Here is a 16,627-nt window from a genome sequence, read left to right on the forward strand (position 1 = left end):
ACATCACAGAAATTCAGCTTGTTGGGACTTTATGTAACTTCACCCTCATTTTTTGGTCTAAATTGACCGGACTATTAGGGTTATTAAACAGAATTAAAAAAAAATATTTCAAATTTATTGGATTTGATGATATGATATAAAATGATAAAATAAGCATTGATATTCTCTAAATATTCAAAAAGATCTATTTAAAATCCTATTAATATAATAAATGAGAAGGTTTGTAAGTATGGATGGATTGATGGATGGATGAATATTCGTTACTCTTTCACGCGACAACCGCTTATCGTATCTGTACGAAATTTGACACAGAGATAGATTGTAGTCTGGATTAGCACATAGGCTACTTTCTGCTCGATATCGAGGTGAGTGACTGAGTGACGTCACTGGTTATAGCTTAATTACTATAGATTATCCATGGTGGATAATATTTATTGAATTTGTGGTTTTTTTTTTTCAGAATAAGCTGAGGAAGAAGAAAGTATACTTGGCACTTATATTAATTATAATAATTTCCATTATACTAATCATTATTTTCCATAATTGAAATGGCCATCCTAAATCATTTTAAAGGACGCAATATTTACGTAATATTAAGGTACACTGATTATCACTGATGTATTCGTATAGAATTTTTACATAAAGCTATTGTAAGAAACTGCTTTTTTATAAAATCGTTTTCAGTCTTTTTTTTTTCTTAACATTCTGCAAACTTTTTGTAATGTTTCCTTTTGTAACTATGTAAAGACTAACAACTGAAATCTAATTATAATGGGAGTAATTATATTTGTAGTTTTGTATTACAATTAGGTGTGCAATATTGCTAGATGTTATGCCAGCATACTTAAAACATTAACGGATTTGTTATTATTAAGTGTATATATTAAAGTTGGTCACTCATTGATATAAATAAATGCGAATATTGAATTATTTCACGAAATTATTTAATTATTTTAGATTTTAGATATATTAAATAAAATATTACTGTATGACTTTATGTGTTGTATAAACCATACCAACCAACCAACCAAAGTCACTGTTCACTAAAATGTACATGTATCATTTTGGTTACCATTTGCTAAGCGAAATAGAAACATACGATATACGATGCATTATACAATAATAAACCATTATAAGTAATATAATAAAGTTATGATCTGATATTTAATTTTGGTCAGACTATAAATAAATATAACTAGTAGTGGCGTTCGTAACGAGAACAAAGAACGACAATACATATTATGTATCAAATTTATTTTAAAACTTTCTGTTTTCTTTATCAATAATGGTTTATATTATATTTTGTTTTATCTCAATGTGACATCTTATTAAATACATATGTATGTATAGGTTCAGATTATTAATTCGTTTAATTTAACAGCAGTGAACAACATATCGACCCTATTTTTAGCTAAATCGCCTACTACATGATATTTCCTTGTAATAATAAGATTTTTTTCAAATTACTCGATGAGTTTCAGTTTAACTCGCTCGCGCCACCGTAGGAACAAATCTGGTTACTCATTCCATCAGACAAAATACAACATTCAAAAAATCACATACGTGAGTAGTTGTGCACCATGCCAATTCGTAGGACATGCTACATCCATCGATACATATTTATTTATATCAATGTTATAAATGTACATAAACGTGTATTTTTTCTGTGTATGACCACGAAGACGAATAGTAAAAGGCATTAGTAACTATGAAATGTGTTTGATATTTTAATAATAGCGAATGTGCTTCTTAAAAAAGTTACATTTTATTTTGCTATCGCAGTTTTCTTCGTGTATTTATATGGATCCTCAAAATTATAATTTCTAAATTGATTCATGAAAGTTTCACTTAATTTTAATTTGGCTAATGTGTAATCTCTACAATTGTATTGTGTATAGTATAAAATTTTATTTTTGTAATTGTTTATGCTGGTTTTAATTTCCAGTAAGTATTATATGGTTCGTAGTCATACAATATCGTTTGTGGTTTTTTATTATGTATTTATATTGTTAATACAGAGTGTTTCTTATTTAGTTTTTAGATAAGGCTAAAATAATATTTTATTATTATAATTATACCTGTACTCCTCCAGTATGGTAAACATTTATATTATTATATTAGATACATACATTAGAAATGTGTTAATTTATTATTGATGAGTTATCATCGTAATATAGTAATAACCATTTTTATTCACCTAAGCATCTGAGACATTCTGTATGACTAAGAATAAAAAATAAGACTGTACATTTACTTGATATGTTTATTTTTTAGAAAAGCATGTTTAATTTAATTTAAATTTAATATATATCCAACAGGAATCAACCTGTTAACTTGTTATTTGGCATTAATACGAATGGTTTTTATATTCTTACATTAAATCTTTACTCAAGATTGTTTCCTTCACAATTATTGGAGAAAAGTACACCGATTACATCAAGCATCCCTAAATGTTATTATTTGATAAAGAATATAGGGATTTATTTTGAGAGTTTTCTAGCGTTTGGCAAACTTTGACAAAGCCTCTAAATTTTATAAAGTAAACTAGCTGCTCGTCTCGGTTTCCCCCGTCGTACATATATAGCCTATGTCACTCAGTGTAAATGCATGGAGAAAGAATTTTTGAAATCGGTCCAGCCGTTGACGTGTAATGGCGTGACCAAGGGAAATAGGGATTCATTTTATATGTATAGTTAAAAGTGCTAGGTGGTTAGCATTATTCACATGACCTTTCCCGTGTATAATCAAAAATATTTTAACATTTAAATTTAGGGAAAATTTCATCCTGAATATGTATTAATAGTTATTTATTTTATGTAGTTATTGTAAGATCGCAGTTCTGAATTCACTGTTTAGAGATTATATAGGTCATTTGTAATTTGTATGATATTAGAGCGTCCAACGCGGTCCATATTTTTTGATTTAAATAAAACGTATTTAACCCAAAACATGCAGTTTAATTTATTACTACCGGGTCTAAGGATTAACACAGAAGAATCAATATTATTTTTAAATGGCAACTGTTTTAGTATCTTCTGTATTACAATTGAATGTTTAAATATTAAAAAATATTTCAGTTTATAGGACGTAGAGGTATACTGTATTTTGTAATCAATACATTGTTATTTTTATGGAAATTGTACTTGTAAATAAATCAATGCAATTTGAACCAAAGTAGGTATAATACATTTTTAATATGTTTCTTTTTGCTTTTATTTTTATTGAGTGATTAGTTTTTATTAAACACCTGGATAGACGTGACCGCGATCGTCAACTAGTCAGATAGTTAAATCACTCCAGGCTTGAAAAGCTAGAAATAATGATCTCTCGTTCTGTCACTACTATTCTATATATATTATTATAGAATAAGTATAATAAGTTTTATAGGAGTAGGTGCTAAATTTTGCTGGCCAAGTGCGGATTGAAAGATGACACATCTTGTCGAACTTTTTGGTTCTTCGACTAACCTTTTCTCGTGATGTTTTCATTCACCCTATCGAATGATGTGAAAATTGTGCGGATAAATTGAAAAATTAAATTATTTTCACACGCTCGTTCGGTTAAGAACTCCCGATTTCTCTCTTTAAGTTCGACGTCCTAACCCACCTCTGCTTTCACACAGTTAGTATATGAACTATTATAATTCTTTTTAGAAAATTATTTTTCCGTAAATATTGAATATTTTTAATGTCAACAATAAAAAAATTATTCATTTATTTCACAAAGATCAATAATGCAGACGAGAAAAATAATTACGTAGTCACTACGATTTTTTAAATTTGCTAAGTAGTCCAATTTACCAATCCTTGGATTTTTTTTGTAATACTCCTACATCTGCCACAAACTGCCCAGGGTCGTATCTCTATAGTGCAGTCATGAATAGGCGTTCCAAGGAGCGGATATCTCCCGTTATAGTGAATAACATATAAAAAGAAACTAACAATATAATACAGAGCCAAAAAGGCGGCGTTATCCAAAATCCAAAGACCAAAATAGCGATTTCTACCCACCATAAACCCAAAATGTAGATAATTTGTTGAACACGGTAGGTAATAAAAAAAATTATATATATAGGAACAATAGAATAGGGAAGTATTAAATGTTCGAAATAAAACACGAATTAATTACAAACTCGTTTAATATGATTATGGAACTTGAAATGTGCATCGCCTTGGAGTCGGACAGAAAACATTAGGCTATATGAACAGTTCTACTCAGATCTACTATCAGCTACTAATATAATGTCCGACGTTGTACTCAATACTTCATAACTAACACTGATTATGGCAATCGATATTGTATTTAACACTGTGTAATTCAAACACTAGAAAAGCAAGGACCAATTGCCTACTTTAATGTTATCATTCACAAAAATGTTTTCTATGAACATCTAAGTTTAGAAAATGCTTGCGCATTAAAACGTTCAAGTACAAATGTCTGTGCCTAATTTCGTTTATAATAAAAAAAAATCACGTTTCTACATTTTATTTATTCTATTAACTTTCAATGCAACATGCCTACTTATTATTATCTAGCTGTAACGATTATTACCGTGTTATACACCATAACAGCAATACTATAAAATTGCATTTTTAACAATATAAAACATTCGATTACCAATCTGCACGGTGCTAGATAATCCAAACACTCCTTTGCAATATTCTATCTAAGATGTTCATCCGATATGTACCCTCCTTTCTTTGGTAACTAGGCGGGCAATTTATAATAAAAATTTTATTCCAAATTGAATTAAACACATTTATAATAAGAAGCCGTATAAATGATATAATAATGATTTTTTTGTTTCATAAATTGATAAAATACAACCAATATTTAAAAAAGATATTCGAATATTTAACAGTGTAGCGAAAAAAGGTACGACTTTTGTATAATAACCTAACACATGTGTTTAATTCAACTTGCCCGCATAACACACTAACTACCTTACAATTATCACATAAAAAACTTATCTAAACATAAAAAAATCGTAACAAAAAAATAACAATAAATAAATAAAAATAACTTAAATTAAAAATTCTGTTAATTTAGTAAAATATTCCATTGAAGTCGTTTATTTCTTATTGTTTCTGTGCTACACAATAATATATGGAGCGATTACATTTTCCGTCTCACATGAGTTATATATATAAGATCTACCAAAAAAGCGGTTCCAACGAGGTTTGCGCAAAATGTTAAAAAGTATATGCGCATGATAAAAACGGAACACATAGTCGCGCCATCACAGCATTATAGTACCTACAAGAGAACGGAGTAGAGATGTATAGAAATATAACAGAATATATAATCCATACACGTGATATCTGATAAAAGGTCATCATTAATCATTTAAATAAAGTATTAACTGAGAAATTATGTGGTGCTTAATGCATTCCACATAAGTACATTATTTAAGCTGACTGTAAAATTTAAAAACTATCAAAAACGTTGATGAATTTGATTTCGGTAAAAAAGTGCTTTACACTGAATATATAGAACAGACATCCAAAAATCGTTTGTTTTCCGATATTTCTAACATCTCTTCACCGCGGTCATAAATAATCGATATTTAGTGAGTTTGAAGCGCTTAGCACGCAACCGCTTCTGAGATGGGATTCTCAGTGATACGAATGACGGGCGAGTGACGGCACGAGCGACGTTCACCCGACTGAAGGTTTTCGCTTCCCAATATAAACTTCTTCTTAGGAATGGGTGATACTGGAATGCACAAAGAAATATCTAGAACCGTCTCCCTCATATTAAGCGAAGAAAGTGATTTATTGAACAATTCTGGCTAATTCAGATATTCTGGTACTTAATGTTTTAAACATTTTGTGCGTCAATATTTTTGAACGCAGTGTAAAGTTATAACAAAAACAAAAAAGTATATGGAGGTATTTACATTTTCTATAAAATCACAAGTTTTTTAGTCTTAAAAAGTTTTGTATTCCGTTGTTTTAAAAAGTAAATAGATCCTTCAAGAAATAAAGACGTCTCCTGTATAAATAAAAATATTTTTAAGCGTACGATCATTCTTAATTGGTTTCATGTTTCATTATTGTATAATCTCTAGGAAACTTGTACTCAACTATGATAAGGCAACCCTCGTTATTGAATTGAACAACTAACTAATCTAACGCAGCTTTAAAACTCTAATAAATATGCATAGACATGCTATTTACGGAGAGGTTTAAACAGTAAAAACTAATCTTAAAAATTTAATTGGCATCTATAACTTATATAAATCCATTTGCAAAGAAAACAGGCATGTAAAATGTTTCTATACAACTAAAACCTTAAGCAAAAGAAATTTGATATTCATTCAATTAATTACAACCAACCGTAATAAGCATTTAAAATTACTGGCAATTAAAATGAAAGTCAAAAATTTTGAAATTTTAGTTATTAAAAATATTCCACTTGATTCGAGTAAATAAAGCGAGTTTTTTGTCATTTTAATTGTAATTGATGTACATTTTTTTAAAGTGTTTTTCCGTGGCATATTTATACAAATTTGGCAGATAAATTATCGCTGGAGTACAGTGGGTCTTTTTTAAGATGACTCTTTTCTATGTAATGTGTCCCAACGGTTTGGTGGCAGTCATTACACAGATTTGATATCAGATTAGGGACAATCGACTACAAAAACAATCTTGAAGATGTTAGAAATGTGCGTATAATGTGCGTGCATATGGTGGAGACTTCTAGAAGCCCAATTACACAGTCTTAGACGATCTAGGAATCCTCAATTAATCCGTGGGCACCATATTGCAAGATTAGGATTTCTCAAAATTGTTAGACGTGGACCGATATTAAATGGAGCAAGGTTTTATGTCCTGATGAAGCCAGAATTTTTTTGTAAGAATCTGCCGCTTTAAGTAAGAAAAGTGTTTTTATATAAGTAAATAATAGCTTATTGCACCAAATTCCCTTTACTCTGTTTCTACTAAAAGTACTCGAATTAATCAAAAGTGCCCGTTTTTGCAAAGGAGTTAATAATCTATTGATATATAAGAAAATATAAAATACATATTATGACTAAAGAAAAGACAAACATTTACCTGATTTAAAGCGTGTTCAATAAATATCATCCCCGTCATAACTTCTGGTTTGCAAGTTGAACTGCTACGAATAAATAAAAATAAAACAATTTCAACATGCATCGAGCTAACAAAACAAAAAACAGCACTACCGTGCACACATAAAAAATACCATAACTATAAGCTGTTAAAATCTCATATAAATTATAACATTTGTGTGCGTAAATATTGAATCTCCGCAATGTAGCATACAAACTACAGTAAAGTCATATTTAAGATAATAGAACTGCAAATTATAAAAACATTAAATCACAGCGTGTAATTTAACACAAAAAGTAACGCTATAAGCTTGTTTAAAACATAAGTTAACGTACCATAGCCCTCGCCTTGTAAAAAGAGGCGGAAGGCTTCGGCTACCTTGCCGGGCTCTTCCTCCAGAACCAGAGAACAGTAATTTATCTGAAAGCAATAATTATATTATCATCATCAAAGGATTTTTAGTGATCTCCGAAAATCTTTGGTTCTTCATACTATAAGCTTAAAATTTAGCAAATTTAGCTTCGCACGATTAAAATTTAGAGTAGTAAGTTGCGTAGTTTCAAAGATTTAAGCATACATAGGGACATAGGGACAGACAGAGAATGCGACTTTGTTTAATACTATTTAGTGTATTTATGTGTATCCTACTAATATTATGAATGCGAAAGTTTGAAAGGATGTTTGTATGTTAGTTACTCTTTCACGCAAAAACTATAGAACCGATTGCAATGGAATTTGGTACGTAGATAGCTGGACAACTGGAATAAAACATTCAACTATTTATTCCGACATTCCTACGGGATACCGCGAAACCGCGGGACGCAGCTAGTAAACCATAAATATAACTACACGAAAATTTCCAGAACTTTAGTGACATGTATGAACTGGAATAGAAGTTTCAAGACCCGAACTAACAGTAAAGCCATCATTAAGCCATACTTTCATCCAAGTCGACTTGGAAGGGTCCAGGCTGGCGTTGAAATTGATCGACGCATCCACGTACGGCGAGCCTCCGGCCACAATGTTCAGCACCGGCACTTGCATCGTGCCGCGTTCGCGCGACAGTCGCATGTTTTGCCGCTTGCCGAACGCCTCTAAGTACAGCGCGAGGTTGCCCGCGTTGGGTAGACACGCGAACTGGTTACGGTACTTGATGAGTAGATCCTTATGGCACGCCTGGTTCAACTGAGGATATTTTGATACATTATAACCTAGCTTATATTATATCAGTGCGTTCTAGTGCAAAGATACACAGTCCAAACCCCTCACAGTTTGGACATTATATACCAAATTGGCAAAGGGCCGGTCGAAGTTTGATCTTCAGATATTAAGAATTGAACGTAGGATGTTTAAAAACGAAATCAATCGTCTAATATCTGAGGTTGAAACAAAATATCAAATTAGAATTATTGTTTCATTAATCCATAAGGATTATTATCTAATGATAATTGACATCAATAAAAAAATATATATAAATTATACTCAAAGTATATCTTAGTATAGCGACACTTACTCTATTAAAGTGATGCCACATTATAAGATCCAAGCCGGGCTCGCACGTGCCGGTGCGGCGCATTCTGGTGCTGGCCAACTTGAAGAAACCATAGTCTACCCAGCCCGGAGCCGTGGACGTGCAGTTTATAAGCACCACTGCCTCTACCTAAAGCATATTCAAATTTGGAATATTGATTATAAAACATCGTAAACTTTCAGATTTGGGATGTTGCTGTTAAGGCCCGAATTGCAGGAAATCCTAAGATTTTATTTATAACCTATTAGCTTTTGCCTGCGGCTTCGCAGGCGTTAAGTTCGTTTAATAGATGTCATTACATTTATAAACGTTCCTCTTGAAGCACTCTATCTATTAAAAAAAAAAACCGTGAAAAATCGTTGCTTATTTTTGAAGTCGAAGATAATGACTTTGTTTTATACTATGTAGTAAAGATTTACCAACTCTGTATAGTAAAAGTCGGAACAGTTATGTTGTTAATTTTGACCTTGACCACGATAAATTATGTAAATCTTAGGATTGCACAAAGGACCGGTAAAGGTCATAGGAGGATCGAGGTGCCAGTGTTATGTTATTGTAACGAGTACATTAAAATATCAAACACATTAACATTTACCAAATGTCTCTGGTAACACCGAGACTCGACGTGTACTAAATTCAAATATGTCTTTACCAGATATGAAAAAGAATAGATAAAGAAAGTTATTTTGTTTATTTCTAAGGAAATCTTTATTAATTGAGAATAAACTAATACCGACTGAATTATTTGTATTAGGCAAGAGTATAAAGTAAACTCCAATAGACGAGGCCGCATTATAGTTGATTTTGCGTTCAATTTTTTTGCTGCTACTACGAGCTGTTCAAATCGTATAAAATCATTAAAATCCTTTAATTTCATTAAAGTCGTTTTAAAGTTATAAATGGTGTAACTAACACTTAATCATATTATACATTAAATTAGGGGCGGTGTGTGTTACATCACTGTCTTAAATTATATTTTATTTATAGCTATATATGGACTATTAAACACTAAATAAAATTCTATTTAGACCAGTAGTTTCTGACAAATACACAAACGCTTGCTTTATATTATTTTAAGTAGAGAGCATAGACAAAGAGACAATAGATGATGCAATTTTCATGCAAGTATAACTTTGAAAATAATAATCTAATACTCTCATACGAGGGTATTAAGCGTACTCCCGTTCCCTAAACTTTTTCAACCGACGTCCTAAAAACAAAGGAGGTTTCAAACGAAGTTGACTTCGTCCGATTTATATAATTATTATTGTTATTTGATAACTCTGTGGGTTTTCTTTTTGTGTATTATTGGAAATTGTTTTAATTTGGTTACATTTTTAGAATTTGGGATGTTGCATTTTCCCAAAGGACGTCGGTGAATTGTTTTTTTTTTTGCAAAGGAATTTTCGGGAAACGGTTTTGTAAATATTCCTGTTATCTATTTGGCGAACATAGCGTTTAAGTGCTATTTTAGACAATTTTATTCGATGTACAAAATTGATCCTTTCGTAAATTGAGCCTGTAAATGACAACTAAAGCCCACTACTACAGTTTGACCACAATCTTCTGAAACCGTATGTTCATAAAATAAATAGTGTTAAAACTTTTAACATTAAACCTTTTAACATATTTGTATACGAAGTTTCTCCTACAAGTAACAAAGTAGATACGTGAGTTAAGAACCTTTAATACTAATGATTTTCAATTAAAAACCTTAAAAGAGAATATTCAATAACAGCAATATTTGACGAGAAAAGACATAGAACAGTTTTTATTCCGGAATCCCACTCAAACGGGAACCAGAGGTGTAGAACTCCAGGGCTGTATGTATATCTTTTCCTTTGATTAACAAACATTTTTACAAAGTTTTAGATGAAAGCTGTTTGTCGCAATTTCACCGGACTTATATAGTAATTGAAATCATACTACATAACATAGACCCACCTTGGATGGCTCTTTAATAGCGAATCTGGCAAGGATATTTGCACCAACGCCGACTCCGAGGCCGATGAATGTTTTAAACCCGAATTTTTCCTGGACCGCCTTGATTTGGGTGGCCAGCTCGTCCAGCGTCGGGTACGTGTAACTGTAACATAAGAGACGATTGCGGCATTATCGATCAAATAAGAAATAAAACATTAAATAATTGAAACGCAGCTCGGAGTACCTAGAACGTAAAATGATTATGGGCTGATAGGCGATTATAGCCCAGTCAACTGAATAAATAGGTGATATATCAATGCGGATAATTTAGATTTAGTTTAAATTGCTAATTGCGTAAATCCATTGTGAGTATGAACGACTAAGTGACTGAGTTCTAAAGCACGAGCATCATATTCGCCGAGTTTAAACTATATTTTAAATAAACCCATAAATTACATTAATTACCCATTATTACCCATATTATAACGTAATATAAAAGCCATTCCAAATTTGCAATTATACTTTGAAAGCTTATAAGTGACTGCAGGAAGTTTTGGTCCACGGAAGGTGTACGACAATTTTCATGTAAAATCCTATAACTAATTATGTTTTATGGAATATGTATACAAATCAACCATTAGCTATATGCGATTGTTTATGAAACCACACAAATATCTATAAAATTAAATACAGAACCTCCTACATTATCTAATCTTTTGGAAATTTTTCCAGGTAAGACTACTGACTGTAATATCATTTAAATCAACCTAATTCCACAAACATGGCTATATGGAAAATATAAACGCAGTAGCGACGTATTATAGGTCACATAAACTTTCCTTTTGAATAATTCTCATAAAAAAACCTCTAAAATAGCATTTCTTACATTTGAAGGTTAAGTATACATAAAAAATAGCGGTAATGACTTTATTATATACTGTGTAGAATCATTAAAAATAGACATCAATTATGGATCACTTCATATCTTTAAACGTCTCTCTAAAACAGTTGCCATCCCTAAATTTGAAAAGCTAAACTGAATATTATATACGAGCTGTATGTGGGCTTAATAGAAAATACCGCTCGTAATTGCTCTCAAATCCAGGTTTTAATGCATTTCAATTATCGATGCCATAAATTTATAGCATTTGATGACATGCAACTAACCTATAGCGATAACATGTACAAATTAATAATGATAAAACCACATCATACTTACGTTAATATGAAATGAACAGCGCTATAGATAATGTTTTTAAAAAGTACAGTAATAATAATTAAATATCTAGTTTAATTACAGTGGCGTATTGATGTAATTAAACCAGAGAGACTGCAGTGGTACATGTCATCAACATAATTGTCGAGGGCTGCTCTCTCACTGGCGAGAAGAAGAGGTAAAGTAGCGTGATGTTTACGCGTTAATCCAGGAGCAAATGCAGCGTAGGCACAAAACGTTATACCCATCAATAGGTATTGAATATAGATCTTTAATCGATTTTTAACAATATTTATTATTTACATTGTTTTTTCATTAAATTAGAATATCACTACATCCATAAACAAGTAAACTAAATCATAAATTAAAAAACCCCAACCTGTTTTTCTATCAGCGGCCATTTTGTATTTGAAACTCCTCGTAGTGTCACATGATTTTCATTTCAAGAAGTCTCGACCAATTTACATTTCAAACAGAAAAGAAAAACAAAATCAAAATCTGTTCATTCGTTCGGGAGCAACGATGCCACAGAAGTAACACACAGACATCAAACTTTAAACGCCCTGTCGTTTTGGCGTTGAGAGCATAACATAAATAAGAAATATCCCGGTGTATTTACAGGAACAATGATTCATAGTAGGTATGGTATAGTAACTCTCCGTCTCAATGTGAAGTACTAAAATTTTATAGCTGCATTCGTCATAATGCAAGTAATGTTATCATACAGAACAAACAAAAACTTAGTAATAAATATAAAACACCATTGACATATCAATGAACGAATCTCGATTTGATTTTACTATTCGAACGACAAATGTTACGTAAGACTGCGGCAGCAAACGAAGCTTACCTACGTATTGTACATAGCTCTCACGATAACCCAATTCGTTAGACTTACAAAGATGTCGCTATGAAATCTTACAACAATAAGCTCCCATGTAACTGACGTTAATTACCGACTAGTTCGATGCTTTAGGACTTTAAAAGTAGATACTAGAATGTTCTACACATTCTCGGAATTCTCAATGAAACTATTTTACTTTCCTAGGATATTGTCAAACATAGAAATAATTAATAGAAAGAACCTTAAAAGGATAAACTGTATGTTTGTGTAGAATGTGAAATTATATTAGCATCAATTCCCGCTGAAAATAAATATCAAAATCAATGGAATTAGGGTTTTATGGATAGGAGGCTATATAATAACATACGTTTTAAAAAGAATCGTGTAAAATATACCGCGTAGGGCATGACGGAATTCTTCACGTAGTTTGTAACTTACTGAACCACCACCAGCTATATCGAGCGTTACATAACACTGCGGTACCAAACACGAACCACCCTATTACCAAGTTCTATAAATAAACTTCATTAAAACGCATACCAATTGCTTATCAATATCAAGGGCACAAAGGCTATACGGAACATTTATCGATTCAGATTATGTTTGTTCATTTCCCAAGCTTTCATATAAATTGTTTCATACATATTTTTTAGATCATTTTTTTTTTAAACATTTACGAACAGGTTTTCGTTTCATGATCAACCGAAAGTAATTTACAAGACCATTTGTACATATCTATTAATTCAATAAATTTACAAAGATAATATATTTCTCCAAGTTCAATTTACAGATATACCACGAAGTTACTACGTCAAGTTAATCACGTTAATAAGACCAATGGAACTGCTAGAAGCGTGGAGCTCGAGAGATTTCATTAAATAGCGAGATCAATCTAATCGAAGTCGGCTCAACTTGCTGAAATGATGACGAGAGCAGTTTAGTCTCTTGCAGCGTTTATTGAATAAACCACTCAATATAGACTCCAAAGTGTGATACATGTGAACAATATCATATTATTCTGTAGATTATCACAAAACTAGTACATATTTTCTTGTTTTTCATTTTACGCGAGTATTTTAGAACATTTAGAAATTAGACTTCACGGAGGACTGACTTCACGTCACGGGGAGACTGTCTCCCCGTGAAACGTCGGGTTAATAATATAATGAATAAATCGTGTTTAAAATCCGTCTTCATTATCACAAACTTGTTGATGAAATTGCTTACCATTAGGCATGTAATGTTGGGTTTATATCTCACAGGACAAGCTTTTTCCGTACATGAGTTCTAATTTCAGATTATAAATAAGTGTATAAAATACTAACAGGAAGCGAAAGAAATCGAGCGCAAGAACATGTATTTCTATTGTTCATGGTTTATTCTGGTAACTACATAAGCTACATCACTGCCAAGTATCATGAAAATCCGGTCATAGCTTTTCGCGCGAAAGAGTTACAAACATACATATCCATCCTAAAAAACTTTCGCATTTATTATCTTAATTTATATTCTTGTATCAGTCAAATATCCTAACATTAAGCCATAATACATATACTCTTTATTTGTCATTCAGTCAGGTGCCAACCCTATAGTAATTGTCAATAGACGTAAATTTTGAACACACGACCCCAACTTTGTCGTCTGTAGCAGATATTTACTCATGTGGGCTGTACAACTACAGACCGCATGTCTACAACTAGTAAGGTTGTCAACCGAGGAGTAATTTGTCATCGGAGTGGAGACAAATCATTATTATTGTATCACGGCTTGAATTAATCAAAATTAGTTCCATCATATTTGATTTTACATGGTCGACAATATCATTATTTAGCCTAACAAATATAATTGAATTTAAGCCCTTGTCAAACGTCCCCCGACCCCGGTTTACCCCAAGAGGCGCCAGGCAGTCGCGACGTCGGCCTATTACTGCAGTTTATTCACCGATCCCCTATGAGACAAATACAGGATGGAGAATTACCACTCCTCTCAGAAATAAGAAGTGCGAATCTAACATTTAATGTAATATGATTTGCCTTGTAGTCTTACCATCAACGGATTTGCAAAATTAGATGACATGGATGTGAATCGCAATCGCAATCATACGATATCATTACTTTAATACTTTTATATCAACACCAACTGATTTTAAATGGGAGTAGGACAAATGAAAGACCTCACGCGTCAATCACTCCAGCTTCATTAAGAATTTAACGTCATTATCGATTCACGGGGAAAATGTACTACTGTGGAGCATTCGAGTGAGGTATTCGAGACGATTTTCGGCATCGTAAGTCAACAAGGGCATAATAGAATATATAAATCTATAGAACATAATTGTGTATAAATAAATAACGAATAAAAATTATATGTAAAAAATTAGAAAGTAAATAACCTTCTGATGAAATTCGATTAGATCATTCCTTTGTTTAAGTTGATCAAAATCAGTCACAGTCACGAAAAATCCTTGGAAATTTCGGGTATTGGGCGTCTCTGAAAATTCGTTATTCATCCCCAGGAAAATGCGGCGGAATAGTATTCATAAATAATTGGGATAACATCAAATTAACGCAACGCCATATAATTAACTCGAGCCTCTATGAAAACGAGGCATCTGATATTTTAAAACGAAAACATACTTATATAGAAGTGTATATTCAGTTTTAACAGGGGTATAACTAAAATTCAATACTTTTTATGTTAACTATTTAATACATCATCATCTGGGCATCCAGCATGTTACAAATAGTGATATACCTTTTTACATTTAATTAATATTATCTTTAAAAAACCTTGCAACGCAGTATATTTCGCTTCAACTTCTTGAATTTGTGTGTTTGTCACTGAACTCTTTTTTAACGGTCGGGCTAATTTTAATGAAATTGTGCGTTTTTAGGTGGATTCAGATTTATTCGAACGTTTGCAAAGTTGCTGGCAAAAGCTAGTTGTTTCATACGATAATAGTCTCCGTTTACTCAAATATCAAAAAGAAGCAAATAAACATGATATTTGACAAAACATTATCAATAATTATTACCAAGTGCCTCGTACAAAGCACATAGTACATTTTATGATATGACTGTTATGTTTGGAGATGGTTAGGAGACTAGTGTTGTATGTCACATAGGCTACTTTTTAACGCGGCAAACAAAGCGGGCGAAGCCGTGTTCAGAAGCTGCTTACCAACATGTTTCCCCCAAAAATGGGATACCTTGCTACAACTATATGGTTCGATTTTCCTGCTTGTGCATAAATAACCGCAATTTATTTAACCAAAGTCTTGATTTAAACCTGATTAAAAATAAACGTTCTTAAAGCGTGAAACGTTTATATTTATAGGGCGTTTTAAGCACAAATTGAATTCTCCGTGTATTCGTGATGTGATCCTCTCGAGAGAAGCGCTAAGGTCTCGGGAAAGGAAAGCATCCACCGACAATCTTGAGTCTTGAGCTCTTCGTGATAATCGAAGTGCCCATTATACGCCATTTAAAGCATATTTTCGAACCGTATGATTATTTATGATTAAAAGTGTTATTTTTCTCGTTTTGGTTTTGGTTTCAGTTTAACAATATATTAATTTACATAGTAAACAAAAAATTCTGTATAACATGAAAACGGGAACGGGAGCCAAGTGGAGAAAGCTCCGGGTTTGTCTATTTTTTCCTTCCACTACAAGGGAGAAGCCGGGTCGGAATGCTAGTAATATAATAAATTAACTTGTACGGAAAGGACTTCGTTTTAATTTTGACGATACATTATTTTGACAGTCCCAAAGTACTAATATGAACTAGTATTGTTGGTGTTTTAATTTATATTTGTATCGTAGCTTTTAACATACGTTATTCATTACTGAATTTAAGAAAAAGGAATTATTTTAAAATTGAAACTAATTAAAAGCATTCTCCGATTTTACTTAAGAAAGCGCAATAGGTACTGCTCCGTATCGTAGGTAATGAATAATAATCCAAATGAGAAAACTTTAAGAGTGCAGCGCTAAACTTCAAAACTGCACAGGCTACATTTACACATATAAAAACTTT

At 32.0% G+C, this 16,627-nt stretch overlaps 2 protein-coding genes across 5 annotated transcripts in view; one reads left to right on the forward strand and one right to left on the reverse strand.

The window, feature by feature from the left end:
- Positions 1-2,948, forward strand: part of LOC119835603 (syntaxin-7) — an 8,600-nt gene extending 5,652 nt beyond the window's left edge. For both annotated transcript variants that reach the window (XM_038360526.1, XM_038360527.1), the window contains exon 8: positions 461-2,948. In XM_038360526.1, coding sequence (XP_038216454.1) covers positions 461-547 — 87 coding nt within the window. In that variant the 3' untranslated portion in view covers positions 548-2,948. The remainder of the gene's footprint in view (positions 1-460) is intronic.
- A 1,172-nt stretch (positions 2,949-4,120) lies between these two features.
- The window catches only part of LOC119835900 (protein NDRG4-like), a 42,461-nt gene continuing 29,954 nt past the window's right edge, over positions 4,121-16,627 (reverse strand). For 2 of the 3 annotated variants that reach the window (XM_038361006.1, XM_038361007.1), the window contains 5 exons: positions 10,552-10,693; positions 8,590-8,736; positions 8,016-8,261; positions 7,412-7,496; positions 4,121-5,715 (listed from right to left, as the gene is read on the reverse strand). In XM_038361006.1, the coding sequence (XP_038216934.1) occupies positions 5,585-5,715; positions 7,412-7,496; positions 8,016-8,261; positions 8,590-8,736; positions 10,552-10,693 (751 nt within the window). In that variant the 3' untranslated portion in view covers positions 4,121-5,584. Of the gene's footprint in view, positions 5,716-7,058; positions 7,123-7,411; positions 7,497-8,015; positions 8,262-8,589; positions 8,737-10,551; positions 10,694-16,627 lie in introns of all 3 variants that reach the window. The other variant, XM_038361008.1, reaches the window with a different exon arrangement.

Source organism: Zerene cesonia, chromosome Z (assembly GCF_012273895.1).
Source record: "Zerene cesonia ecotype Mississippi chromosome Z, Zerene_cesonia_1.1, whole genome shotgun sequence".
In the NCBI taxonomy this organism is placed as follows: Eukaryota; Metazoa; Arthropoda; class Insecta; order Lepidoptera; family Pieridae; genus Zerene; species Zerene cesonia.